At 51.3% G+C, this 25,715-nt stretch overlaps 2 protein-coding genes across 4 annotated transcripts in view; both read left to right on the top strand.

Moving 5' to 3' along the window:
* Positions 1 to 14,635, top strand: part of LOC120391378 (adhesion G protein-coupled receptor E3-like) — a 51,605-nt gene extending 36,970 nt beyond the window's left edge. Inside the window, exons 6-19 of the mRNA XM_039515018.1 lie at positions 2,896 to 3,039; positions 3,560 to 3,627; positions 5,958 to 6,062; positions 6,790 to 6,967; positions 7,723 to 7,842; positions 8,556 to 8,752; positions 9,383 to 9,553; positions 9,721 to 9,915; positions 10,454 to 10,689; positions 11,282 to 11,348; positions 12,137 to 12,228; positions 12,488 to 12,656; positions 12,772 to 12,879; positions 14,396 to 14,635. Of these exons, the coding sequence (XP_039370952.1) occupies positions 2,896 to 3,039; positions 3,560 to 3,627; positions 5,958 to 6,062; positions 6,790 to 6,967; positions 7,723 to 7,842; positions 8,556 to 8,752; positions 9,383 to 9,553; positions 9,721 to 9,915; positions 10,454 to 10,689; positions 11,282 to 11,348; positions 12,137 to 12,228; positions 12,488 to 12,656; positions 12,772 to 12,879; positions 14,396 to 14,431 (1,886 nt within the window). The 3' untranslated portion in view covers positions 14,432 to 14,635. The remainder of the gene's footprint in view (positions 1 to 2,895; positions 3,040 to 3,559; positions 3,628 to 5,957; positions 6,063 to 6,789; positions 6,968 to 7,722; positions 7,843 to 8,555; positions 8,753 to 9,382; positions 9,554 to 9,720; positions 9,916 to 10,453; positions 10,690 to 11,281; positions 11,349 to 12,136; positions 12,229 to 12,487; positions 12,657 to 12,771; positions 12,880 to 14,395) is intronic.
* Positions 14,636 to 25,562: 10,927 nt separating this feature from the next.
* LOC120391377 (adhesion G protein-coupled receptor E3-like) overlaps positions 25,563 to 25,715 on the top strand; it is a 35,545-nt gene continuing 35,392 nt past the window's right edge. For all 3 annotated transcript variants that reach the window (XM_039515015.1, XM_039515016.1, XM_039515012.1), the window contains exon 1: positions 25,563 to 25,594. The gene's annotated coding sequence lies outside the window, so the exon portion shown is untranslated. The remainder of the gene's footprint in view (positions 25,595 to 25,715) is intronic.

The following is a 25,715-nucleotide window of genomic DNA, read 5'->3' as shown; positions in this document are numbered from 1 at the left end:
TGGCCCTTCATCTGCAGTGTTCCTACCATGTGGCGCTGCCTTAAAGCCCCACCTCCCAGAGTCATATGATTCTGCCTTTGGCTAAAATCAAAATTAGTACATGGCCCTCGTGGTGGAGGAAAAACTGCCAAACTTTATGCTGAGAGAACTGACAGTTCCCAAACCAGAGACAAATCTCTTGATTTTTAAACCAATCTCGTGACTTTTTTGCAGCCTGGCTAACAGTTTGGGGCTTTTCTTCATTGCTTGGCGTTGGCGATGCTGTTAATGCACCGCCACTGAGCTGACCCAGGAACTCTGAAACTAACCCGCATGCCTGGATGGGGAAACTAACCACGTTGCCTGAGGTCTCGCTCTTTCTCTGCGCCACACCTGGGCAAAGTGTCTGTTCTGACTCCCAGCCTGTCTTACAAATTGGAAACTGAGCCCAGGGACTGAAGGTTGCCATGTCTCTTGCCAGGCTGCTTAATTCCACCAAGGCAGGAGCGTAGGGCATTGGGGATGTCGTTAGAAGCTGCAACATTCCCCCAAACCTGCAGCTGCAATCAGAGCCCAAGATGCTCTTTTGTAGCAGAGCTTTGAGGTGGGGGCAGGTCAGGTCTTTGCAAAGCAAACTGGGCTGAGACAGAGCCGAGGACTCTCTGTTGGATCAACCTTTAATACAGCTTGGGCTCAAAAAGCCCATTAACTTCTGGAACCCCATTAACCGAACCCTCAGCCGCTGCTAAGCCAGGGGAAGCAGCTGGCACCACAAAGGAACCAGCATCACGAAGAATTCAGCTTGGGTCATTAGCAGAAATCAAACCCAGGACATGTTTGCTGAAAGGATACAGCTCAGCTGCTGGAGCTAAGGGAGTAACTCCATTAGCTAGTCATTGTAGCAGGCTGCACATACAAGCCCCCTCACAGGCATGGCGTAGGCCCGTTGCCTTCCAAGAGGTTTAACAATGGAGCAAAAGTTGAGTTTCCTGCCAAAGGAAAAAAGGATTTTTTCCAGCCCTGATGCACTCCCGGCCATGAGCCATGGAGACATAAAGCTCCTCTCAGTGAGGGGAAGCAGAGGGTACAGTCTGCATGGTGAGGCAGGGGAGACACATTCTTGGCCTTCTATGGAAGAAACAAGCCGAAAGAGAGAGGTCTAGTGGGTGGGGTATGGGACTGGGACTCAGGAGACTGGGGGCTATTCCCAGCTCTGTTACTGCTGGGTGTCCTTGGGCAATTCTGTGTCTCAGTTTTCTCTCCCACCTCTTGTCCATTTAGACTAGAAGCTCTTTATGGCCGTGTGTGTGCAGCCCTTTGGAACACGGCCCAAGGGAAGGATCCGTGAGTGCTCTGGACTCTCCCCGCTGATTGACTTGTTTGCTGATGTCCAGGTGAAGGGGATTTTAGCCACAAGTATTTCTGTGAGAAGCAAAAGCGTTATGGATAAATATCGGGGAGAGCGTAGCTTTCTTCCGGGGCCCTGCCCCTACTTCCTCAGGAAGGAACATTACTTATCTGTCCCCAGGGATGGGGACTGATAGGCCACTGCTCATCTGAATGCCACGGGGCATCAGCAGAACAGCTCTGCATGCTGATCTAAGCCTGCTTGTTCACTGGCTGACCATTAGACTGTTTCAGTGGATAAATGTCTGTGATTTTATTGGAAAACTGTTTGCTCTGAAAACTTGTCACTGATGTTGTACAATTGGTTGCCTGAGTCCCATGGTCCTTCTCTGCTTCCTGATTGGATGGCTGAAATGTTGGGCGATGTCGAATTCCAGCATTCGTTCCTGGCTGGGATTTCCAACCCACAGGAATGACTGACGATGCGCCCGTCCCCCATACGTTGCCACCAACTCAGGGCTTTTGTATGTGAAATGATCACAAAGCGGGGCCAGAGCCCCAGTGGTGTAAATTGGTGCAGCACCACTAACTTCAATGGGTTTTTGTCCCAGCTCTGCTTCTCCATCTCTCATTGCCCCAGACAGGACTGCAGGCTTCTCTTTTAAGACTTCTCTTTTAAGTCTGTTTCTGAAGTTTAATTTTAATAATAATAATTGGAGATATACCAATCTCCTAGAACGGGAAGGGACCTTAAAAAGGTCACTGACTCCAGCCCCCTGCCTTCACTAGCAGGACCAAGTACTGATTTTTGCCCCAGATCCCTAAGTGGCCCCCTCCAGGATTGATCTCACACCCCTGGGTTTAGCAAGCCAATGCTCAAACCACTGAGCTATCCCTCTCCCCTTTGTGTCTTGGTTTAACTATTTCTACTTTTAAATCTGTAAAAGAATATCCAGGCAGATCGAAGTGTTCTCCTACTGGCTTTTCTCTGTTACCATTCCTGATGTACAGTTTGTGTCCATTTATTCTTTCATGTAGAGAATGTCTAGTGAGGAGGGAGGAGAGCAGAGATGCTTTGAGCTGCTCGCTCTGCCTCCTCCCCTGTCCAGAATCTCTCCGGTCCAAAGAAAAGTTTGCCCATCTCCTACAGCAGCCCTGATTGGCTGCAATTCCCCAGGAGGTGGGGAATTCAAGAAAGCAGCCAGTCACAGGAGGAGTCTCCCCAGGCTGACCTAGAAATCACAGGAAGGCTGGAGCTTCTCCTGTGTTGCTAGACTGGCTGAGAGATATAATGGCGTCCATTGGGCAGTATCTAGGATAGCAAAGTCCTGAGATGGAGAGTAACCAGGCACAGGGCTCATCTTGGGAAGGGGACTGATGTCCCACTCCAGTGTCTGGTCTATCAAGAGGATAACAACTTACTACAGCTCCCTGGCAATGGATTATTCCTTTAACATACACCCCACTGTGGTGCTGGAAGTTCCAGGTTCAAAACCCTGCTGACAATACTTCCATGGTGAGAGATTCAAAACAACTTCTCAGTGGGGCCTCTCTGATTTCCCTTTCCAGATGTTAATGAATGTCTCAGATCCCCTAACATCTGCGGCCCAGGAGCCCAGTGCAACAACACCGATGGGAGTTACCAGTGTGCCTGCCCAGCCGGCCAAATGCCTTCCACCGGGAGCTGGGTCCGGAATCAAACCACGTGTAAAGGTGGGTTCTCCAAGCAAGCAGAGGAGTCTGTACCTAGCAGGTCTCTTTGCAGAGAAGATGGAAACACATCAAGAAGTCTCAGAGGCAGGCAGGGGGCACCCAGCTCCTCCCCCTGCCTCACACTCAGGGTGCCCTCGAGTGCTGAAGTACAGACTTGGGGCTGCCAACATCCCTGTGTCTGTAGGAGGAATGCCTGCAAACTCATCTGGTCACCTTGGGACATACTCAGAACAGCTGGAGGGTGGCAGAATGGAGTGGAGCGGGGAAAGCAGGGGACAGGATCAGGAGGGGCAGGAAAAGCAGAGTGTAAATGGAGGGGAGAGAGAGACAGAGTGAGACAGGGAGGGAGTTTTGTAGCAGCCGCATGTTAAACTATTGGCAGGGCAGGACTGGCATATGGACAGAGAGAAGCCAGCGGGACTGGGAAGAGAAGGGGATTTTCCCCCAAGCAGGAATGAGTTGATATGAAAATCTGATATGAAAACTCTAACATCTGCTCCTCTCTTCCCATGGCTCCAAGTCCCCAGCATTAACTCCAGCGCTGAGTTTGAGGGAATCAAAGAGATGTGCAGGAATTTCTCTCTGCAGGTACGTTTGAACCCATCATTCATTTGTTGGGGATTTTGCCCTGTGTTTTGTACCACCAACATGGAAATTCCTAGACAAAAACCTTTGCCGTTGGGGTTTACAGGGGTCACCGTAATACCATCCAAGATCAGGGCAATTCTGTGTTTGTTCCTTTCATTGCTGGAACTTGATCCTCCTCATCCTTCTAGGCTGGTCCCATCTACATGCGATCAGCTCTTCAAGTCTTTCTCCATTCCAGTTTGTCTTGAAGCAGTTCCTCAGAAACTCCGCAGCTCATCAAATCCTTTTGTATGACAGCCACCCATCTAGTCTGGAGTCTCCCAATCCTCTTATCTTCAGCATCTACATTTGGCACCTTATTTCCTGTTTGTTCTTCTGACCTTCTTGTCACACGCCCACACCATCTGAGCCTGGTTCCCTCAGCGTCTCTATCATTGGTCCTACTTTCACTCTTGCCTTAATTCACTCATTTCAAACATGATCCGTCCTTGTAACTCTAAGCATCCATCTTAACATTTTCACTTCCTCTGTCTTCAAGAATAGCTCCTGGCTCTTCCTCAGTCCCCGGCTTTCAGAGCCATACAAAAGTGCAGGCCTGACCACTGTCTTCTAGATCTTACTTTGCTGTTTGACAGGCGTTCTCCTATTGCAGAGCACTCCCTCATTTCTGTCCTTTTACTCCATGCCTTTCCCAGTCGGCTTATAATTTTGTTGTTGAGTTCATTGTTTTCCTGTACTGTCATAGAATCATAGGACTGGAAAGGACATTGAGAGGCCATCTAGTCCAGTTCTCTGTACTCATGGCAGGATTAAGTATTATCTAGACCATCCCTGTCAGGTGTTTATCCACCCTTGCTGCAATTTAAACCCATTGTTTCTTGTCCTATTGTCAGAGTTAAGGAGAACAATTCTTCTCCTTTCTCCTTGTAACAACCTTTTATCTACTTGAAAACTGTTATGTCCCTTCTCAGTCTTATCTTTTCCAGACTAAACAAATCCAATTTTTCAATCTTCCCTCCTAACTCATATTTTCCAGACTGTTAATGATTTATGTCACTCTTCTCTGGACTCGCTCCAATTTGTCCACATCCTTCCTGAAATTAAGCACCAGAACTGAACACAATACTCCAGTTTAGGCCTAAGCAGAGCGGATAGAGCGGAAGAATTACTTCTCGTGTCTTGCTTACAACACTCCTGCTAATACATCCCAGAATGAGGTTCACCTTTTTTGCAACTGCATTACACTGTTGACTCATATTTAGCATGTGGTCCACTATGAACCCCAGATCCGTTTCCACAGTACTCATTCCTAGGACTTCATTTCCCATTTTGTATATGTGCAATTGATTGTTCCTTCCTAAATGGAGAACTTTGCATTTGTCCTTATTGAATTTCATCCTATTTATTTCAGACCATTTCTCCAGTCTGAATTTTAATAATATACTCCAAAGAACTTGCAACCCCTCAATCATTGATGAAGATATTGGACCGAACCAGACCCAGAACTGATCACTGCAGGACCCCACTCGATATGCCCTTCCAGTTTGACTGTCAGCTACTGATAACTACTCCCTGGGAATGGTTTTCCAACTAGTTATGGCTGCATATAGGTTGTATTTCCCTAGTGTGTTTCTGATGTCACATGAGAAAATATCAAAAGCCTTAATAAAGTCAAGATATATCATGTCTACCACTTCCCCCCATCCACAAGGGTTGTTACTCTGCCAAAGAAAGCTATCAGGTTGATTTGACAGGATTTGTTGTTGACAAATCCATGCTGACTGCTACTTATCACCTTATTATCTTCTAGGGGTTTGCAAATTGTTATCAAACCTTCTAAAACTTTTGTAGTTTTGTTAGTGGCTGGTCCCCAGACTTACACACCCATTGTCTTCCTGCAGGAGAGCATTGAATCTACAGACCATATACTCTGATTTCTTCTGCTGATTTTCATGCCATTTATTTCCAATATGCCCCTTCATGTCTCTCTGCATCTTCTTTCACTTCCTCTTTCCTCTCCCCCACGAGCACTACATTATCTACAAAAGGCATGTGCTTTCTATCAATGCATCCAGCACAGACGTGAACAAAAAGGGGCTTAGTCCCAAGCCTTGATGTATTCCAGCTGTTACTAGAAACTGTTCCCTTTCTCCACATGAACCTCTCGCTGTGGCAACAGCACCATCATACATGTCCTGGACACGTCTGATATAAAAACTTTATTCACACGATAAGGGGTGTCAGGATCAGGCCCTGCATAAGGCAAACAACAATGTTGGTCACCCTTCAGCACCTGCAGAACTCATCCTTTGCCCTGGGTCTCTCTGCAGGGAAAGCGGTGCAGCGGAAGCAGCAGTTTCTGCTTTTTCTTTAATTCGACCTTAAACATTTTGATGTCCATATGCGGAGACAGGAGTGTGGCGTTATCACTGGAGGTGAGAGGCTTTGTCCGTTGTATGTGCACTGCAGAGTAGGGCCCCTGTGTGTGCCCCAGAGCCCTGCGTGCTGCTGTGCCACTGGAAGTTAGAGCCTATATACCAGGTCGGGGTACCACTGTGGGGGAGGGAAACGTAGATACTCTTCAGACAAGATCTGTGCCCTCCCCTGCTATGGGGGGGGCGCACCCTCCAGTGGTGTTTGTCTGTATCTGTGTGCACATGCCCTCTAGTATGTCCACTCACATGCACCCTATACTGTTCAGAACTGTTCTTGTTCATCAGAGGTGCTATACTGCTAACAGTTAATGGGATTCTCCTCAGCTTATCTGTCAGTGACCTGGGTTTTTCAGGCAGCAGGATCTGGGCTCTATCCCTGCCCTGCCAGACATTTCTGAGCAGCTGCCAGATGCAGCATAGAGACAGCCTAGGAAGCCGTGGGCTTGTGACAATGTTGTTCCCTGGCATCTGTAATGGAGGGATGGGGGATGGGGGAGCAGGAGTGAAGAAGGAAGGACAAAGGGTTGTAGCCCCAGTAGGCTTCAGGTCCCAGCGGTGCCCCGAGCCAGCCTCAGTGACCCCCTTTGTAAAGGGCTCCCCCTCAGAGCACTGCAGCCCCCTGAACTGGGAGAAGTTGTGATGCCTGATGCCCCCTGGGAACACATGGGACATGGCACCTGAACCCCCGGACTCCTCGCTCCCAGGGCTTTTCCTTTCCTGTCCCCAGAACGTGACTCTCCGTTTCAACGCTCTCCTGAACAGCACCTCCCTCTGGGATGGCGGAGACAATTGGGAGGTGGGGTCAGCCGTGACGGTCCTGCTGCAGAGCGTGGAACTGGCCACGCTGGCCACTGCGCTCTGGTCTCCGGAGAGGACAACACAGAACGTGACGACAGAGTCTCTGTGTGAGGGGGGACGTGTGGCTCTCAGTGCCACCTGCTGGCTGCCATGCGATACGGGGTTACACATTGTGCCCCAAATCCACTGGAAGTTAGAGCCTATATACCATTGTGATGTGAGCCTGTGTTCAGTACAGACACAGAACAGCACGGCCCCTGCACCAGGAAATATAACCCAGCCCTGCCAGTGCCCCCAGGAGCAACAGCAATGCCTGAGAGGGGTTTAAATGCAATATTTGGCATTTCACCATTAGGACCTGCCTCCATCTGATGGAGCGCTGAATGCTGGGATGCAGTTGCCTTCATAGGCAGGTAGCAGCTGCTCCATTTCGTGCAGATTAGGGGTAGCTTCGGGACTCAGCTACATAGGACACTTGGAATGAGAGTGTCCCTACTACTATTGTGTTTTTCTTTTGTATAATTTTGGGAATGAGCCAATTTGTATTATATATGCATTTTTCCCCTCTCTCTTTTTCAGTACTCGATAACTTCTCAGGCACCTCCCCCCACCCCCACCATTCCCCCTGCTGGGGACTCAGCATCCCCAGGGAGACAGAGCCAGAAGGGGGGGGAGAGGATATGGGGGGGTTGATCAATGGAACTCGAGGGGGCACCAAACTTACCCCTTCCACAGTGTGGAAGAGCCCTGAAGCCCCTAGGCTCCAAGTGGAGTGGGAGAGGGGTGGATCTGGCCCAGAATAAACAGATTCCCAGGGAAGTGGTTTCACAGAGAGGGGCTGTGTCATTCCTCCCCCCCACAGCTATCCAGACGCGGCTCGTCACAGGGAACTGCAGCCAGCACAGTGAGGTCTTCACGCTGAGAGCTCACGAGGAGACGATGGACGTGCACTGTGATACAGTCACCGGGGCAGCCCCACAAGGTACCATCCTGGGGATGAAGACACCCAGGGACCAAACCACGGCACAGAGTGGTTCCCGGGCACCGAACCCCAGTCTGGGTTCCCCCCTTCCTCCCTCCCTCCCTCCCCATGGATCCCCAGGCCGGGCCCTGGCCTCTGTCTCTAGCTCTGGAGTGCTCCTTGCTGGCTGAGCCAGTGGTTCTCAGGCTGTGGCCATGGAGCTGACACCTTCGTTCCTGCCTGTCCCACAGCATGAGCCCCCAGCAGTGAGGAGTTGGGGGCACAGAGGGGAGGCGGCTCATGAGAGGGTCTCTGGTATGAAGTGGGCCCAGAGAATGGAAAGGGCAGAGATGCCCTAGTCTAGCTAGACCCCCAAATGGAGATGTGGGGGCCCAAGGTAACGTGGACCCTCAACTGCCATAGTCAGGGCCCTGAATCCTCCAGCACCAGGGGAAGCTTATCCCTGGCCAGCCCCTCTACTGCTCTTCCTGAAAAAACTGAATCTTCATCTCTGCATCCTGCAGCTGGATGTTTCCAGCCGGACGAGTTCTTGGGGGCTCTGAGGGAGGAGCTATCATGGTCCAGTGGCTAAACCTTAAGAGTTGTGGCCAGGATCCTGGGTTCCATGTCCAGATCTGCCACAGACTCACTGTGACCCTTGGGCACCCGGCTGGCTCATTCTTTGAGATAGTGTCCACATCTCCCTAACAAGGGATCATCTCCTCTCCCAACAGGTCTGGGGGCTGCTGCTTTTATTTCCTACTCCACCCTGGACTCCGTCATCAGTGCGAGACGTCTCAGTGAGGGAAATCTGCCGGTTGGGAAGCTGGAGAAGAGTCATCTCAACTCCAGGGTGGTGAGTGGGGCCGTCGGAGACGGGAGGCCCATTAACCTATCCACATGTGCAAACTTCACCCTACGCCACAGAAAGGTGCGTGGAGGAAGATCCCCTCACTTTGCTCCATAGCTGGGGCTCCAAAGAAGCATATACAAGGCACCATTTCCTGCCTGGCATTTGGACCGTGCTGCCTTTCTGGCTCCTGATGTCCTGAGAAGCAGAGGCTTCCTTATTCCTGATGCATTGGGGCTGTTTGACTGGAGGAGGTTACCGAGGGGTCGCAGCACGACACAGGGCTGTGCAAAGTGCTCTAGGGTAACAGCTCCGCTTAGCTCACCCCTGAGCTGGAATAACTGGAAAGCTGCTTTCTATTGATAGTGGAGTTCAGGAAATCAGCATGAAACACTTTGATTTGGTAACGAAGTTTTTAGGGTGCATATGTGTAGGTGTGCAAGCAGTGCTGCCCTCTGATGGATGCAGTCAGAAGTACTCAGCCATGTGCCACATTCCTTATAGTGCTAACGGCTAGCAAGGATTTATTTCCCTATCGCTCCAATAGCAGGGCCTGGGCTTTTGCAGCAGCAGGATCTGTGTTCTCTCTCCGCACTGGGGGCTGCTTGGGGAGAGCCGTGGAGCTGTAGGTGGCCCCGGGTTTGCTGTAGACATGTGATAACAGAAATTATGTTTGGTGGTCCCGAGAGGATGATTCTGTTGTGTTTCTAGGCCAAAAAAGAGGAGGAAGAGGCTCTCTGCGTCTACTGGAAAGTGGTGGCCGAGAACGGCAGCTGGTCTCCGGACGGCTGCACCACCGTGCACACGAACACCACTCACACCACCTGCAGCTGTGACCTTCTCTCCAGCGTGGCTGTCCTAATGTCTCTCACTGCAGTGACGGTATCTCACAGTAAGACTCGGATCACAGGGCTGGACCCTGAGATCTGCCCTGAGCCTGGGGCAAAGCTCTCCCTGGAGCAACTGGAGGCTTTGCTGGGGAAAAGGCTGAGTCAGAACTGAGGGGCTGGGCTGGGGTCACTGGTGATTCTCCCTTTCCTCTGTTACAGGAGAGCTACCCACTGAACATCATCACCTACGTGGGACTGACCCTCTCCCTGCTGTGCCTCTTCCTGGCCATCCTCACCTTCCTCCTGTGCCGCTCCATCCGCAACGTCAGCACCTCCCTCCACCTGCAGCTCTGCCTCTGCCTCTTCCTGGCCGACCTGCTCTTCCTCACCACGGTGATCCGCCCCGGCAGTCAGGTACGGCCTGATTCTCCCCTGCTCTGTGCCTCCATGAGCAGCAGGGCTGGGGTGTGGGGCTTTGAACCCCTTTGTGCTCCCCGGATTCTGGGCTGTGTAGGACACAGGGGGATTCCCGCAGGGATGGTTCCACCCCGTTAGGCCCCTTCACACTGGGCACAGTGCTCTGAGTGTCCCCAACCCCTGGAGTTCAGCCAGTTCTACCCCTATGTCACAGTCTCCCTGTGCCTCAATTCCTCTCCTAAGTGACTTGCCCATGGTCACCCACGGACTCTGTGGCAGGGCTGGGAACAGAACCTTGGTCCCCTGAGCCCTGCTCCCCTGCTCTAACCACTAATCTCTGCTCCCTTCCTGCATCAGCAATGTGCACCCGCAGGACCCTCCATAGACCGAGGAACCTGCCGTCTCTGGGTCACGGAGCGCTATACCTGGAGAGCTGTGCTAGCAGGAATCCCGGTGTGACCCCCCGGCAGGTCTCCCCCATACTCAGCATTTCCCTTCCCCACTGCAGTGTCCCTGGGCTCTCTGTCTCCCCCAGGTGGCGTGTGCTGTCATTGCTGGATTCCTACACTACCTCTTCCTGGCCTGCTTCAGCTGGATGTTCCTGGAGGGGCTGCACCTCTTCCTCACCATCTGGAACCTGAAGGTCGTGAATTACACCAGCACCAGCTGGTTCAAGAAGAGATTCATGTACCTGTTCGGCTACGGATTCCCAGCCCTGGTGGTGGTTATTTTTGCAGCGGTGAATCCTGACGGCTACGGAACTTCCACACAGTACGTGCAGCGCCCGTCCCTAAGGGGAGCTGGGATGTGGCTTCCATGCGGTTGTCCGGCTCACCCCAGGTCTGACTTGAACCTAGATTTCCCAGCTTGACACCAAGGTCCCAGGCTGGGTTTGTGGGGCTGGTGGGTAGGAAACAAATGCACCTTCTTCCTGTGTGCAAATCCCTGAGCATCCCCTCTCTAAAGTGAGCGACTCCACTAAAACAGGGCGTGGCGTGTTCTAGACACCCCAGGCGAGATCCTCAGCTGGTGTAAATCAGGGCAGCTCCACTTCCTTCAGTGCAGCTAGGCCAATGTCCCTCCGCTGCATGTCTGGCCCTCCATCAATACTGCACCCATCCACCAGAAAGGGTCATGTGAGGAGGTGGAAGAGGAAGTGGTGGCTGAAAGCAGGAGATGCTGAGGTACATGGGAAGGGCTGTTTGTCTGGTGCCCGAAAGAGAGTCGGCCATGTCACAGGCAGGCTGAGATCCATCTCGCTTTTGAGAGCCAGCTGCCCTGTGGCACCCCCTCTCTGCCCTCAGGACTGAAAAAAGGGCAATAATCCCATTAAAGTCACCTTCTTCTTCCTCCCTGCCTGTAGCTGCTGGCTCAGCCTGGACAGAGGCTTTCGTTGGAGCTTCCTGGGTCCAGTCTGTGCCATAATCCTGGTGGGTACCTCACATAACCACAGGGCCCCATTCTCCTCGCACCTCTGCGACCCCATTGATTTCAGTGAAGCAGGGAGGGGAACGTGGCCCATAAAACACAAGGAAAGACCCAGTTAGGTCCCACCTGGCTCATCTGCTGTGGTCAGTCCTGGGATGGGTCCCTGTGCTGTGTCCTCAGGCCTACAGCCGTTACTCGGGCCCAGCTCCCAGGGACGTCAGCAGGATTTTGCCAAGTGAAGACAGCAAGAGTTTGGTCTAGTTGAGTTAATGACCCTAGGAATGAGGAAGGGAGAGGGCTCCTCTCTGCAGTGGTTTTTGTAGGGGGGGAAAACAAATGTCCCTACATATTCCTCCCTACTCCATGGGGAAGTTTGGGGGGTGGGGTGGAGGGGGATTTGTTACAGCCTGGAAGTGGCAGGAAGTATTCTAGAAGCAGGATCTGGAATCTCTGAGCCAGATCCTGCTCTCAGTTACACCAGTGTAAACCCAAAATAACTCCTGACTCCACTGAAGAGGCTCCATATTGAACTCTGAGCAGCATCTGGCCTCTGTGATCCCATTGATCCAGATCAGCTCTGGCCCCTGGTTGTGCTGTCAGCTCCATGCATGGGGTGTGACTGAGAGCTACCAGGGGATATTACAGGAGAGGGGATGGTTACCACCAGAAATGACCAGTCCCCGGTTCTGCAGTGTTTGGCTCAGTCCCCTGGGGTTGTTCTCTGCCTCAGCTGGAGTCACCAGCCCCGGATGGGATGTTTTACAGGAAATATTTCCCACTCTTCCCATAGATAAATATAACGTTCTTTGTGCTGACCCTGTGGATCCTGAGAAACAGACTCTCCTCCCTCAATGAAGATGTGTCCAATGTCAGAGACCACAGGTGAGAAGGCAACAAAACAATCCTGGAGAGTCAGATGCCTTGGTTTGGAAGGTCCTTGGGTGTGTGAGGGATTGCAGGAGGGGAACACACATGTAGGATCCATGGGAATGAATTCCCAGTTTGTTTGCTTTGACAGTAACCCTGTCCCACACAGGAAAGCAGGGGCCAGTAGCTCCATTCCACTCTGCCCGGATCCTCCGGACCCAATTGCTCTCCACAGGGTTATTGTAACGGGATCTCTCCATCTGCCTTTATCCAGGTTACTGACCTTTAAAGCCATCGCCCAGCTCTTCCTTCTGGGCTGCACATGGAGCCTTGGTCTCCTCCAAGTCGGCTCAGCAGCCACGGTCATGGCGTATTTATTCACCATCATCAACAGCCTGCAGGGAGCCTTCATCTTCCTGGTGCACTGTCTCCTCAATTGTCAGGTAACACCCGTGCCTGTCATCAACCCCCCAGCACCTTCACCAGCCTTGCGGTGGCCATGTCTGATCTTCTCAGCGTTAGTTACATAGTGCAGTGACCATGTCCCTCCCTCTCCAGGTGAGAGAGGAGTACAGGAGATGGATCAAGGGATTCCGAATTTTCAGCATGAAATCTCAGACATACGATCTATCCATGTCTGCTATCCCCACCACCAGCACCAATACGGTAAGAGGTCCTCTGCTCTGCTCCAATACCAGCCTCTGACCATCTCTAGCTGAGTCTCATCACTGCTGTAAATGTGCTTTGCCCCCCGAATGACTCAGGATTGGTTATGAGCCAGCTGGGAATGTCACTGCAAGTGTCAGTGAGAGTCGGTCACTATCGAGGGGTATCCTAGATGTCTTAGGCACCAGAACAGAATGTCCTGTCCTGGCACCTCCATGTTCCCTTCCCTTGGATCTCCTGGGAGCTCCAGGGGTCACTCACTGTGGACTAGGCAGGCATTGGCTCTTGCAGTGTAATGATCTGATTATATCAGATTGTCCCCTGGGACTGAAACCTTGTCAGTGCAGACAGATCATCCCCAGTGAACAGTCAGCACCGTGAAGAATTTCCCTTGGCTCCATTATCCCTGTGGCTCAGGATCCAGGGGCTTTGTGTGTCGCCTCCCAGGGACAACCCACTCTCAGTGGGCTTGGAATCTATTGCCATTTTTCTGATTTCTTGCCAGGTGTAACCCTTCTGCCAGGTGGAGTTCGCGAAGATATTTTTAGTAAAAATCATGGAGAGGTCACGGACAACAAACAAAAATTCACTGAAGCCTGTGACCTGTCCTGACTTTGACTAAAAATATACTGACAAAATTAGGAGGTGGGTTCAGCTCAGCCCCTCTAAGCCCCCAGCCAGTGGCAGAAAGGAAGGAGGTCAATGTGGTAGGCCTGGGGATGTCGGGAGGGGAATGGGAGGACAGGTGGAGTGGAGGGTGGGGGTGAGCGAGCAGGAACTAGCACATTGGCCAAGATCACCGTGCTGGAGAAGCAGCTGCAGAAAGCCCACCGGGAGCTGCAGTTCGCCGAGCAGGAGGGGGCTGCAGGGCAGCAGGGGGCGGAGGGATGTCTCAGCTGATAGCAGCAGGAGGAGCCTATCAAGGCAGACATGGTCAAGGTGATCCAGGTGCAGTGGGAGCCAGAGAACTCCACCCGAATGGCCATGGGTGTGGCTCACCGGCCCCAGTGGGTGCAGAGCCTGGACACCAAGGAGCCCTTTTCCACCCTCCTGTGCCCTGGAGCTGGGGAAGCTGGGGATGCTTGGTGTTGGAGATGGCCTTCCCTGTCCATGCTGCCACGCTCCATGCCACCCCCTTCCATGGTGTCAAGAAGATCAGCATGTTGGCCGAACACCACGGGGAGGATACGGGCCCTGGCAGCAGAGACTCACCAGATAGGACCCAGTGCAGGGGTGGGGAGTCCCATGGCCTTCCTCCCCCATCAGGCTAGGGAGCTCTTTGCTCCCTGGTCAGTCTGGGGTGGGAATTATTGGAGGGCAGAGCTAATTGGAGCGGAAAGGCCTCCTGTCTGTAACCTCCATGACATAATCGTAGCCTTAGGCATGAGCAAACTCCTACCCCAGAATATACTGGGCAGTGTCCTTTGCCTCAGTTTCTCCTCTTGCAGTGTGAAAGCCCAATACATTCTCCTTTAACCTGCCTTTGCCCTTTCCCTCCCCTATACCCCACCCACAGTTGCTGTCCTTGGTCGGTGAAGGCCCCGAGTTATGAGCGTTCATGTGAGTTCAACTCCCACTGGAGGGATGGGAGATACGGAGATGGCGTCAAGAAATGCCTCGGCTGCTGCTGCCGCCACCACCACATATACAACTGAGGTCTGGCCTGAACTACAGATCTATATTGGTATTGTGACGTTGCACTCCATATGTTTATGGAAATATGCTTATGAGTGTAAATATGTTACTGGAATATGCTTCATGCAAATGGTCTCTTGTATCATTACAAAGCTTATATTCTACTGAGCGTGTTGATCCTATTTGTATGAATGTATCAATCTTGACTCTGAAGCTAGAAATATGAAGTATTACTTTGAGGTCCTATTGTAACTATGCAAAGTGGAGGGGGCATTAATGGTGGCTTGGAGTCTTGATGACTCCCATTAATGAGGTTGTGAATGGCTCTGTTTACTCGCAAACCTTCCTCAGTATGTGCAGGCCAGCCCTGAAAGAACGGATAATGAGGTCTTACAGTGACATGTGATTATGTCAGTGGTACTGGAATCCATCTTAAACCTGGTGCTTTTCCATTTAGAAGGAAGGGTGAGGACCCAGAGAGAAAAAATTCTCGCCTTGTGCCAAAGCTATAAAAAGGGGGTAGAAGAGAACAAAGGGGGCTGCCAGTCATAAGAAATCCCCCAGTTACCACCTGAGCTGGAACTAACAAGATCTGTACCAGGGGAAAGGATTAGGCCCAGACTAGAAAGGAGTCTAGTCTGTGAAAGAAGCTTATTGGAATATCGCTGATGGTGAGATTTACCTGTATTCAGTTTCCTAATGTATTAGGTATAGACTTGTGTGTTTTGTTTTGCTTGGTAACTTACTTTGTTCTGTCAGTTATTATTTAAAACAACTTAAATCCTACTTTTTGTACTTAGTAAAATCACTTTTGCTTTTCAATTAACCCAGAGTAAGTGATTAAAACCTGGGGGAGCAAAGAACTGTGAATCTCTCTCTATCAGTGTTAAGGAGGGCAGACAATGTATGAATTTACCCTGTTTAAGCTTTATACTGAGTAAAATGGATTTATTTGGGGTTTGGATCCCAGTGGGAGCTGGGTGTCTGGGTACTGGAGACAGGAGTACTTGCTGAGCTGTTTTCAGTTAAGTCTACAGCTTTGGGGGCGTGGCTCAGGCCATGGATTTGTGTTGCAGCAGGCTAGTGTGTCTGGCTCAACAAGAAAGGGTTCTGGAGTCCCAAGCTGGCAGGGGAAACGGTCTTAGAGGTCATTTCAGCACATCAGGTGTTAATCCCAAGAGGGTCTCTGTGACCAAACCCATCACAGGTATGACTATGTCGCTCAGAGGGATGAAAAATCTCATCTTAGAGCGTCTCCGTTAAAGCATCACAGCAGCACAGTTGCCTCGGTGCAGCTGTGCCGATGCAGCGTGTTAAGCGTAGATGTGCCCTAAGGCTCAGCTGCTAGACCTGGTTCTCAGTGATTTCAGCTCTAGCGACCACTGAACAAACCAAACACTCTCCAGTGTCTGATCAGCTCTGTCTTTACACAGTGGGGAGGGAGAGGGTGAAATGGCATCTAGGACTCTTTAGGCAGAGTCCACACCCCCGGATACACTCTCACTCTCAGGGGATTTGGCGTCCCTACCCCCCTGCTTAGCGAGTGAGCGTCACTCAGGGCAGGCTAAGCACAGTTCTGCTGCCCTTTCCTCACACAATCAGGGTGACAACCTGCCATTCCCCTGCACTCCCTACTAAAGTGATTTGTAACCCAACTCCAGCCAAAAGGGGGCACTTGGCAAAGCAGTTCCCTCTGCTGAGTTCCTAGGCACAGTAGGGTGCTTAGGCAAACACAGTCTGCTCCTGGAGTCTGTTCCCCCAGCTCATCACTCCACGTCAGCAGGGGTGGCAGGTTTGCATAATTTTTTGGTGGTGCCCAGAACGGGTACAAGTCCCCGCCCCCCACCTGCCTTGTAGGCCAATATATAATTTTTTAAATAATGTAAAAATGGACTGAAAACAGTAAACATTTAACAATATCCTTATATTCCACAATCTGGGGGGTGTGGAGGAATGTGGGCTCTGGCTGGGTGTGTGGGCTCTGGGGTGGGGCTGGGGATGAGGGTTTTGGGGTGTGGGAGGGGGCTCAGGGCTAGGGCAGAGGCAGTGGCGTAGCCAGGTTCTAACCTCAGGGGGAGCGAACACACAAAAAGAGGCGCCATCCAACATATCAAATTACACCTCTACCTCGATATAACGCGACCCGATCTAACACGAATTCGGATATAACGGGACAAAGCAGTGCTCCAGGGGGCTGCGCACGCACCCGGTGGGACAGCCCCTCTCATCTCTCCTGAGGGGGCTGCTCTGCAATCTGTGGCACACAGGAGCGGGGGGGGGGGACACACAGTCCCCCGCATAAGAGAGACAATCGGACAGAGGTGGGCAGGGTCTGTTGGGGATTCGCATGGGGCAGAGGGGATGGGGGGCTGCACTGGGAGACTCTCCAATGCAGCACCTGGCCATGCTGGCTCTGTGCATCTTGAGGCACTTGGGAAAAGAAGGCAGCAAGAGAGAGAGGCCGAGGAGGAGGTGCCCTTCCTCTCCCAGCTGGGTCTGTGACTCCCTGATCTAACAGAGTCTCAGTGCTGCAGGCACCCAGCCCCCAGGTACTGGGCTGCAGTGCAAGCTAGAGGGGCCGATACAGAGAAGTCAGGACCAGTCAGAGCACTTCCCATGTCATCATGAAAACTCACTTCTGGAAAGCTGGGTGAGGTAATATGGGGGGAGGGGGTAATATATATCAAGGTGGGTGCGGTAATATATTTTATTGGACCAGCTTCTGTTGGTGAGAGAGAGAGAGAGAGAGAGAGAGACAAGCTTTTGAGCTTTCACAGAACTCTTCTTCAGGAAGAAGAAAGAACTCCATGAAAGCTCCAAAGCTTGTTTCTCTCTCACCAACAAAGGTTGCTCCAATAAAAGCTATTACCTCACCCACCTTGTGGCTCTAATTTCCTGGGAACAACAGGGCTACACCAACCCAGACTACAAAAATGCAAGAGTCACATAAACAGCACAGGCAGCAAAGAATCCTGTGGCACCTTATAGACTAACAGAAGTTTTGCAGACTAACAGACACAGAGTGACCATCACACCAGGACACTATTTTCATGATTCATCTTAGCATAATGTCATCATCACACCAAGGAAGCAGCACTGTCAGCACAATGAGATAAATACAGCCACATATGCATGCCAAAAATTCACAGTACAAGCACACTGGGATCCACACAGCAGGATAGTAGTGTCAGTTTAGCTCTCAGTCTCTGAGTCCATCCCCACTAAGCTAAGTCCAAAGTTTCAGCTAAACACAAGGGCACCTGCAAATAGTTGTACTAACAGCAGGATCTACACTGGCACAATAGGAGGAGTTGCATGTCAGGGCACTAATTCCTAATCCCAGTGCAAGGCAATATGGGATCCAGGTACCAGGTCCTTAGAACCAGAATTTGTACTCACAGGAGAGTGGGATGAAATTAGAGAAGTTACAGAAGGCAACTCCCAAGAAACAAGGCATTAACCAAACGGTTGGGTGGATGTTAAACAACCATCACCTGCCATTGTGTGCAGCAAGTGAATGACAATTAGTAACTTAATGACCACCATCACCAGAGAATTCCTCAACCCTGGGACTCAGCAATGCCTCCCGCTCCTCCCAACATGATCACAAGCCCTTCCCTTAGGAGACAATTCAGGTTTCCCCTGATAGGAGAGGGAAAAATCAGGCTACTTCTCCCTGCCCCCCAACATGGTGCCTGGACTTGTGTTTGCCAGAGCACATGGACTAAACTAAACACATACTACAACAGCAGATAATTTGTTGCAGCCTTCCCTTGGGAGACAATTCCATCCACACCCCCAAGGCAGAGATTGTACTGCTATGAAGATTTCCCCTGATAGTCTCAGTTTTCCTCTCCTACCCCCGCCCCACCCCTATCTCTTCCCCACTGCCTCTTCCCTTCCACCCCTCACCCCCTAAGAGGCAGTCACCCAGATGCCAGGGAGGGGGAAACAAGCACACTACATGGCCACTGTCTCTGAGAGGCAGGCGTCTCTGCCTGGGCAGGGAGGGCAATCAGGGACACCCCACCCCACAGGAGATGTGCCTCCCCCCCTCAATGCCTGTCCTGGTCCAGCTGCCCAAGTGCAGGGGATGTTTTTGGAGATGCCTCTGGCTGAGCCCCCTGCCCCCCACCATGCAGACAGCCATCCCACCAGCAGCCAGGTGCTGGCTCTCACAGCCACCTGGGGGGTTTCCAGTCCTCCCCCCCTCAAGCCACCCTCACCACAAGAAAGACCCCCTTTGAAATACACTTACCAGCTGCTGCTACTGGCTGCCTTTAATTGGGTGAGAGGTTAGGAGCTGCTGCTGCAGAGCCAGAGAAAGCAAACCTGCCACAGTGCCACAAGAAGCAGGTAGAAGAAGTAGGTGGGGTCTCTCAGCTGCTCAGCCCCTTGCTCCAGGAGCAGTTCCCCTCACTGATTGGGTGGTGGCCAAAAACCAGCTAAACAGCCAGCACTCGCGCTCCCCTAGCCAGCTACCCTACTGCCCCTGCCCCCACTGAACAGCTGATGGCTCATGGGCCCCATAAACAGTTGACTGGTGGGTGGGTGCCCCTGCCCCCTATAGGGGCATGCCCTGACCAACCCTCTTCTTCCCCAAGGCCCCAGCCTCTCCTCCTCCCCAGGAGCCCAGCTTGCTGGAGCTCAGTTCTTTCCCCCTCCCCTCACTGATTAGCTGTCTCTGTCCTGCTGGGAGACAGCTAATCGGCGAGGCAGGGAGGGGGCAGGGTTTATGCAGCACACTAGGGGAAGCGGGCAAAGCCTGCCTGCAGGAGTCCAGCTTGCTGGAGCTCAGTTCTTCCCCTCCCCTCCCCGTCACGGGATCAGCTGTCTCCCTCCTGCTGGGAGACACAGCTGATTGGGCAGGGGCGGGGTATGCAGCAAGCTGGGGGAAGCCGGGTAGGCCAAGTTTCAGAGCAGAGCGTGGGCCCTGCCCCTGGCGCCATGGTAAACCCACCTAACGCGTGATTTTTTTGAAAATGTGCTGAGGGGAAGAACTGCTTCCCCTGCACCCCACTAGCTGCGCTCCTGCTTCTAGGCCCAGAAACAAGCACTGACTGGTGGGGCCGCATTGTTATGCAGCTTTGCGATGATGAGCAGGGGCTGCAGAACTTTCGAATGTGTAAGGCCACTTTCATGGAACTGTGCGAGGAGCTCTCCCCAGCCCTGAAGCGCTGCAATTCCAAAATGAGACCTGCTCTGACAGTTGAGAAGTGAGTGGTGATAGCTCTGCGGAAGCTTGCGATGCAAGACTGCTACCGGTCAGTGGGGAATCAATTTGGAGTGGGTAAATCTACTGTGGGATCTGCTGTGATCCAAGTTGCCAGGGCAATCAATAGACTTCTGCTAAGAAGGGTAGCGACTCCGGGAAACGTGCAGGATATAGTGGATGGTTTTGCCATGATGGGGTTCCCTAACTATGGTGGGGCGATAGACGGAATGCATATTCCTATCTTGGCACCAGACCACCTTTCCAAAGAGAACATAAACCGAATGGGATACTTCTCAAAGGTGTTGCAAGTGCTGGTGGATCAAAAGGGCCATTTCACCAACATCAGTATGGAATATTCGGGAAAGGGACATGACACCCGCATCTTTAGGAACTCCGGTCTCTTCAGAAAGCTGAAAGCAGGAACTTTCTTTCCAGAGTGCAAAATAACTGTTGTTGATGTTGAAATGCCAATCGTTGTCCTTGGAGACCCAGCCTACCCCTTGCTTCCATGGCTCATGAAGCCATACACAGGCAGTCTGGACAGATGTAAGGAACAGTTCAACCATAGGCCGAGCAGTGCAGAACAGTGGTGGAATGGGCCTTTGGACATTTAAAAGCCCGCTGCCGTGGTTTGCTTACTAGGTTAGACCTCAGTGAAAGCAATATTCCCATTGTTGTTGCTGCTTGTGGTGTGCTCCATAATATCTGTGAAACAAAGGAAGAAAAGTCCTGGCTGGGATGATTTAGTTGGGGATTGGTCCTGCTTTGAGCAGGGGGTTGGACTAGATGACCTCCTGAGGTCCCTTCCAACCCTGATATTCTATTATTCTAAGTTTCCGGCAGGGTGCGGGGGTGCAGGCAGATTGCCTGGCAGCCAATTTTGAGCAGCCAGACACCAGGTCCATAAGAAGAGCACATAGAGGTGCACTGCTTCTCCGTGAGGCTTTGAAAACTAGTTTCATCTATGACCAACAGGCATGTGAAACTTCTGTGTGTTGTTCCTTACCAAGCTGCCCCCTTCACTGCATGTCCTCCCCTGTAAAATACACCCCCGCTAACCACAGTGTGCTGAGCGAATAAAGAGCCTTTTCTCCTCAATCCATTAACTTTTATTAGGCTCACAAACACTGATGAGATCCAGCAAAGAAAAGTAAAGATAAACTGGGTCTAAGGGGCTGATAAGACTGCAGGGTGCGGGACAAACAAGGACAGGTTGCTTACAATTTGTACTGCAATAACAATCAAAGCTGTGGGAATGGGTGCCTTCTGTTCCTTGTACCCTCCCCTGGAGTTGAGTACAAGGGATACTAGATGCCTGGGGGAGGAGGATGTGGAACTTGGTGACAGGGGCAGCAGGTTCAGTATAGGGTGCAGCGGGACTCTAGCGTCCAGCTGCCTTTCTTGAACCTCAACCAGATGCCTCAACATGTCTGTTTGCTCCCTCATAATCCGCACCATCTCGTCCTGTGTGTCATACTTGTGTTCCCTGCATGCTCTCCTATCCTTGCGGTTGTTGTGCATGCTCTCCGACAGTGCAATCCTCCATGCACTGAGCTCGGTCTTATCACCCATGGAGGCACGCATTAACTCATTGAACATGTCCTCCTGAGCCTTCTTTTTCTGCCTTCTAATCTAGGAAAGTCACTGTCCCGGTGTGGAGGATGTACCCATGGACAAGGGTTCAGCTGCAAAGAACAAGAGTAGCATTGCCATGCTTAAACCGCAAGCAATTCACCAAGTAATCCACCCGTTTGGTGAAATCTGGGTCACACAACCACGCTTTTCCAAGCATGCCCAGAAAGATAATGGAGCAAATAATTAAGCAATAAATTTGCAAACACCTAGAAGATAATAAGGTGATAAGTAACAGTCAGCATGGGTTTGTCAAGAACAAATTGTGTCAAACCAACCTGATTGCTTTCGTTGACAGGGTAAGAAACCATGTGGATAGGGGGGTAGTGGTGGATGTGGTATATCTTGACTTTAGTAAGGCTTTTGATACTGTCTCACATGACCTCCTCATAAACAAATTAGGGAAATATAACCTAGATGGAGCTACTATAAGGCGGGTGCATAACTGGTTGGAAAACCATTCCCAGAGAGTAGTTATCATGTCATAGTCATGCTGGAAGAGCATAACAAGTGGGGTCTCGCAGGGATCAGTTCTGGGTCTGCTTCTGTTCAATATCTTCATCAATGATTTAGATAATGGCAGAGAGAGTACACTTATAAATTTGTGGACAATATCAAGCTGGGAAGGGTTGCAAGGGCTTTGGAGGATAGGATTAAAATTCAAAATTATCTGAACAAACTGGAGAAATGGTCTGAAGTAAACAGGATGAACTTCAATAAGGACAAATTCAAAGTACTCCACTGAAGAAGGAACAATCAGTTGAACACATAAAAAATGGGAAATGACTGCCTAGGAAGGAGTACTGCAGAAAGGGATCTGGGGGTCATAGTGGACCACATGTTAAATATGAGTCAACAGTGTAACACTTTAGCAAAAAAAGCAAACATCATTCTGGGATGTATTCGTAGGAGTGTTGTAAGTAAGATGTGAGAAGTAATTCTTCAGCTCTACTCCACTCTGATTAGGCCTCAACTGGAGTATTATGTCCAGTTCTGAGCACCACATTTCAGGAAAGATGTGGACAAATTGGAAAAAGTCCAGAGAAGAGCAACAAAAATGATTAAAGATCTAGAACACATCACCTATGAGGGAAGATTGAAAAAATTGGGTTTGTTTAGTCTGGAAAAGCGAAGGCTGAGAGGAGACATGATAACAGTTTTCAAGCACATAAAAGTTGTTACAAGAAGGAGGGAGAAAAATTGTTCTTCTTAACCTCTGAGGATAGGACAAGAAGCAATGGGCTTAAATCATAGCAAGGGAGGTTTAGCTTAAACATTAGAAAAAAATTCCTAACCGTCAGAGTTGTTAATCACTGGAATAAATTATCTAGGGAGGTTGTGGAATCTCCATCACTGGGGATTTTTAAGAACAGTTTAGACAAACACCTGTCAGGGATGGTCTCGATAAAATATAGTCCTGCCATGAGTGCAGGGGACTGGACTAGATGAACTCTCAAGGTCCCTTCCATTCCTGTGATTCTATGATTGTGGGATAGTGTTGGCGGAGTCTCCATACTCGAGTCTGATGACATGGAGCTGAGCTGCTTCCACACTACAAAATGTCTGGGCTCTGACTTGCATCACATTGGGACTTGGGTTCTGACCCATCCCCAGCATGTTCTGCAGGCCTGTGTGAAACTAACTTCAGTGTGTACAGAAGCGAGGCTTGGTCTTAAACCTGAGTCAGAGCTCTGGCTGAGTATGCTGTGTAGACATACCATAGGGGTCTACCCTCAGACAGGACTGGATTTCCAATTAGGCACAGTAACCATGTGCCTAGGGGTGCCGGCATTCTAGGGGCACCTTACCTCTCTAAACCTGTGTGTAACATGTAGGTCAGCTGCAGGCAGGGGGGCGCTGAAGATGCTGTGCCTAGGGGTGGGTAAGGTGTAAATCCGGCCCTGGACTCTGGGGCTTGAGATGCTGTTGGATAATCACCTTTGTGTTGTCTGGCTAAATGTCAGTCTTGAGGCATTTATGACACGGGACATTTTAAAGTTACAAACTGATGCAGAGACACCACTCAGGCACCTGAGTTACTTCGATTTATCCCTGCACTTTAAGTACAAAGATTGTAAGTTTTTTCACTGCTGCTTCCAGTGCTGTGGTTCAGTCTGTTGCTTAGGGCCAGGTTACGTCTCCTTCTGCCAGCAATCGTCTTTGAATTCCCCCATTGGTTTGTGGTATTACTCATCTGCCCTGCAGCACAGAGGACCTTTCCAATCGAGCACTAGTCAGTAAATATTTTTAGCTCTGCCACGTACACTGCTACGGTTTCACTTTTCCTCCTCACTCTGGGATACTTAAAATTTTCTACAGTAACACTTGGCTGTGGTGTCTATTGGTCTATTCAGATCTCTTGCAGGTCTTCTGAAATTTTACCTTCTGCTTCCTGGGAGTGCAACAAACTCAAGAGGGAGTAGGTTTTACTTAAGCAGCCTCTGAGGCAGATCACTCCATTTGTCTTTTATTTATAATCTCATTTGCAAGGAAATTACTGGCTCCAGCTTTCCATAGATTAATGCCGATCCTCACTTTCTACAGGAAACTTCAATTTCCCCATAACTCGCTAGTATTACATTTTTCCTCATCACCAGTGTTGGAAAGTGACTGCTCAGTGCAACCAAAATAAGTGCTCAAGAAAGCCTGCTGGGAACTCGCTGCTTCGTTTAACTGCATCCTCACAGAATGTGTGTGTGCATAGGCCCCAACTCCGTGGGTGCTAAGCACCCACTGGGAACCCCGTAGATCAGCGCCTCCCTCTCCCTCCCAGCGCCTCCTGCCTGCTGTGATCAGCTGTTCAGTGGCATGCAGGAGGTGCTGGGAGGAAGGGCAGAGAGGGGCAGGAAGGGGCAAAGTCAGGGAGGGATGAGTTGTGGTGAGCATTTTGGGGAAGGGGTGGAGTGGAGATGGAGCACTCCCCAGGAACTGAGGAAGTTGGTGCCTGTATGTATGTGTGTATGAATTCCAATGGTGGGGGGAAGGTATTTTGGGGGGAAGGGATCCCACTGATTAAAACAGGAAGTAAGTGGCACAGGATAGCACAGGCTGAGCTAGCAATCGAAGGCAGAGTACGGCAAGGTTTCATCCCATAATATTCTGGGCAACTCTGCCAAGACCATTTTATTACACCCCCCTCCTCCTGCCCCAGACAGATGGGGCAGAGTTGTGGGCCCCCTTTTCCCTCCCCCTGGAGGAGCAGCAGCAGCAGCAGTGTCCCTTTTCTCCCACAGAGCTGGCAGTAGGGCCCTCCCCATATTTACCTCAGCAGCCTGGGTGTCTTGGGGGAGGAGGGGCAGGCATGCTGAGCTCTTACCCTCCTGCCTGCACCCCACAAACCCCCTGCCGGGGAGGAGGGGGGGCTGTCAGAGCCTCCCCCGCCCGCAGGGCTCAGAGTTAATGCCCCAGTGGGAGGCACAGTGCAGCTCCCCCTCTCTGAGCGACTGTCTCACAGCCTGGATGAAGGGTGGCTGCCACACGCACCGATGTCAATAACATCTGGCGCAGGCCAGAGCACCCTCACCCCGGTGCAGGGCCCACCATGATCCCCTCCCTCCCCGATACTCCCTCCTGGTCAGGGCCCACATCGATCCCCTCCCCCCCCGATACTCTCCCCCTCCCAGGCAGGGCCCCACACGAAACTAAGCATCCCCCATCCCTCTCTGGGCCCACCAAAAGGACAAGCTCCTCCCCTACAGGGCAGGGCCCATCACAAGGCCAAACTCCTCCCACCCCCATGCAGGGCCCAACCTGCGGCCAGCTCCCGCTCTCATGCCTCACCCCTGGGCAGACCCACCATATGGTCAAGTCCCTCCCCATCTGTGCAGGGCCCACAGTGAGGCAAGCTCCCATGCCCTGCCACCAGGTATTGTCCAGCACAAGCTCTCCCCGCCCCCCGACCCTGATCCCCCCAAGCCCGGCTTAGGACCCAGCATGAGGCTGAGGGCCCCTCGCCCCTGCGCAGGGTGTTCTGCTCACAGCCTATGCACAGCGAGATAAGGAAAGGGGAAGAAAATCTTCCTGGCAGGTTGCCATGTAATCCAGAAATCTAACTATGACCCAAGTCCCTGCTGATGCGAACCAGTAGAGGGCACTGGGCACATCAGGGTTACAGGGATCCCCTTGGACATACTAGTCCATCGAAGCATGCCACATGAGGGCGCTAATGAAAGCCTCTGTCCCACTGGTTGCTGTAATCCTTGTGAGTCGTCTGTGTGAAAAATAGGAGAACAGGTATGTACAGATCCTGGCAATTATGGTCTCTAGGTCTGTGAGTTAAAGCAGGTCACCAAGTGGTAATCCACATGCTCCGGGTACAGGATGTGGGGAGAGATACTTACCTCACTTCAGTTTG

Source organism: Mauremys reevesii, linkage group 25 (genome assembly GCF_016161935.1).
Source record: "Mauremys reevesii isolate NIE-2019 linkage group 25, ASM1616193v1, whole genome shotgun sequence".
Taxonomy (NCBI): Eukaryota; Metazoa; Chordata; order Testudines; family Geoemydidae; genus Mauremys; species Mauremys reevesii.
Note: the sequence above shows the minus strand (reverse complement) of the source record. Positions and strands in the feature narration are given on the sequence as shown.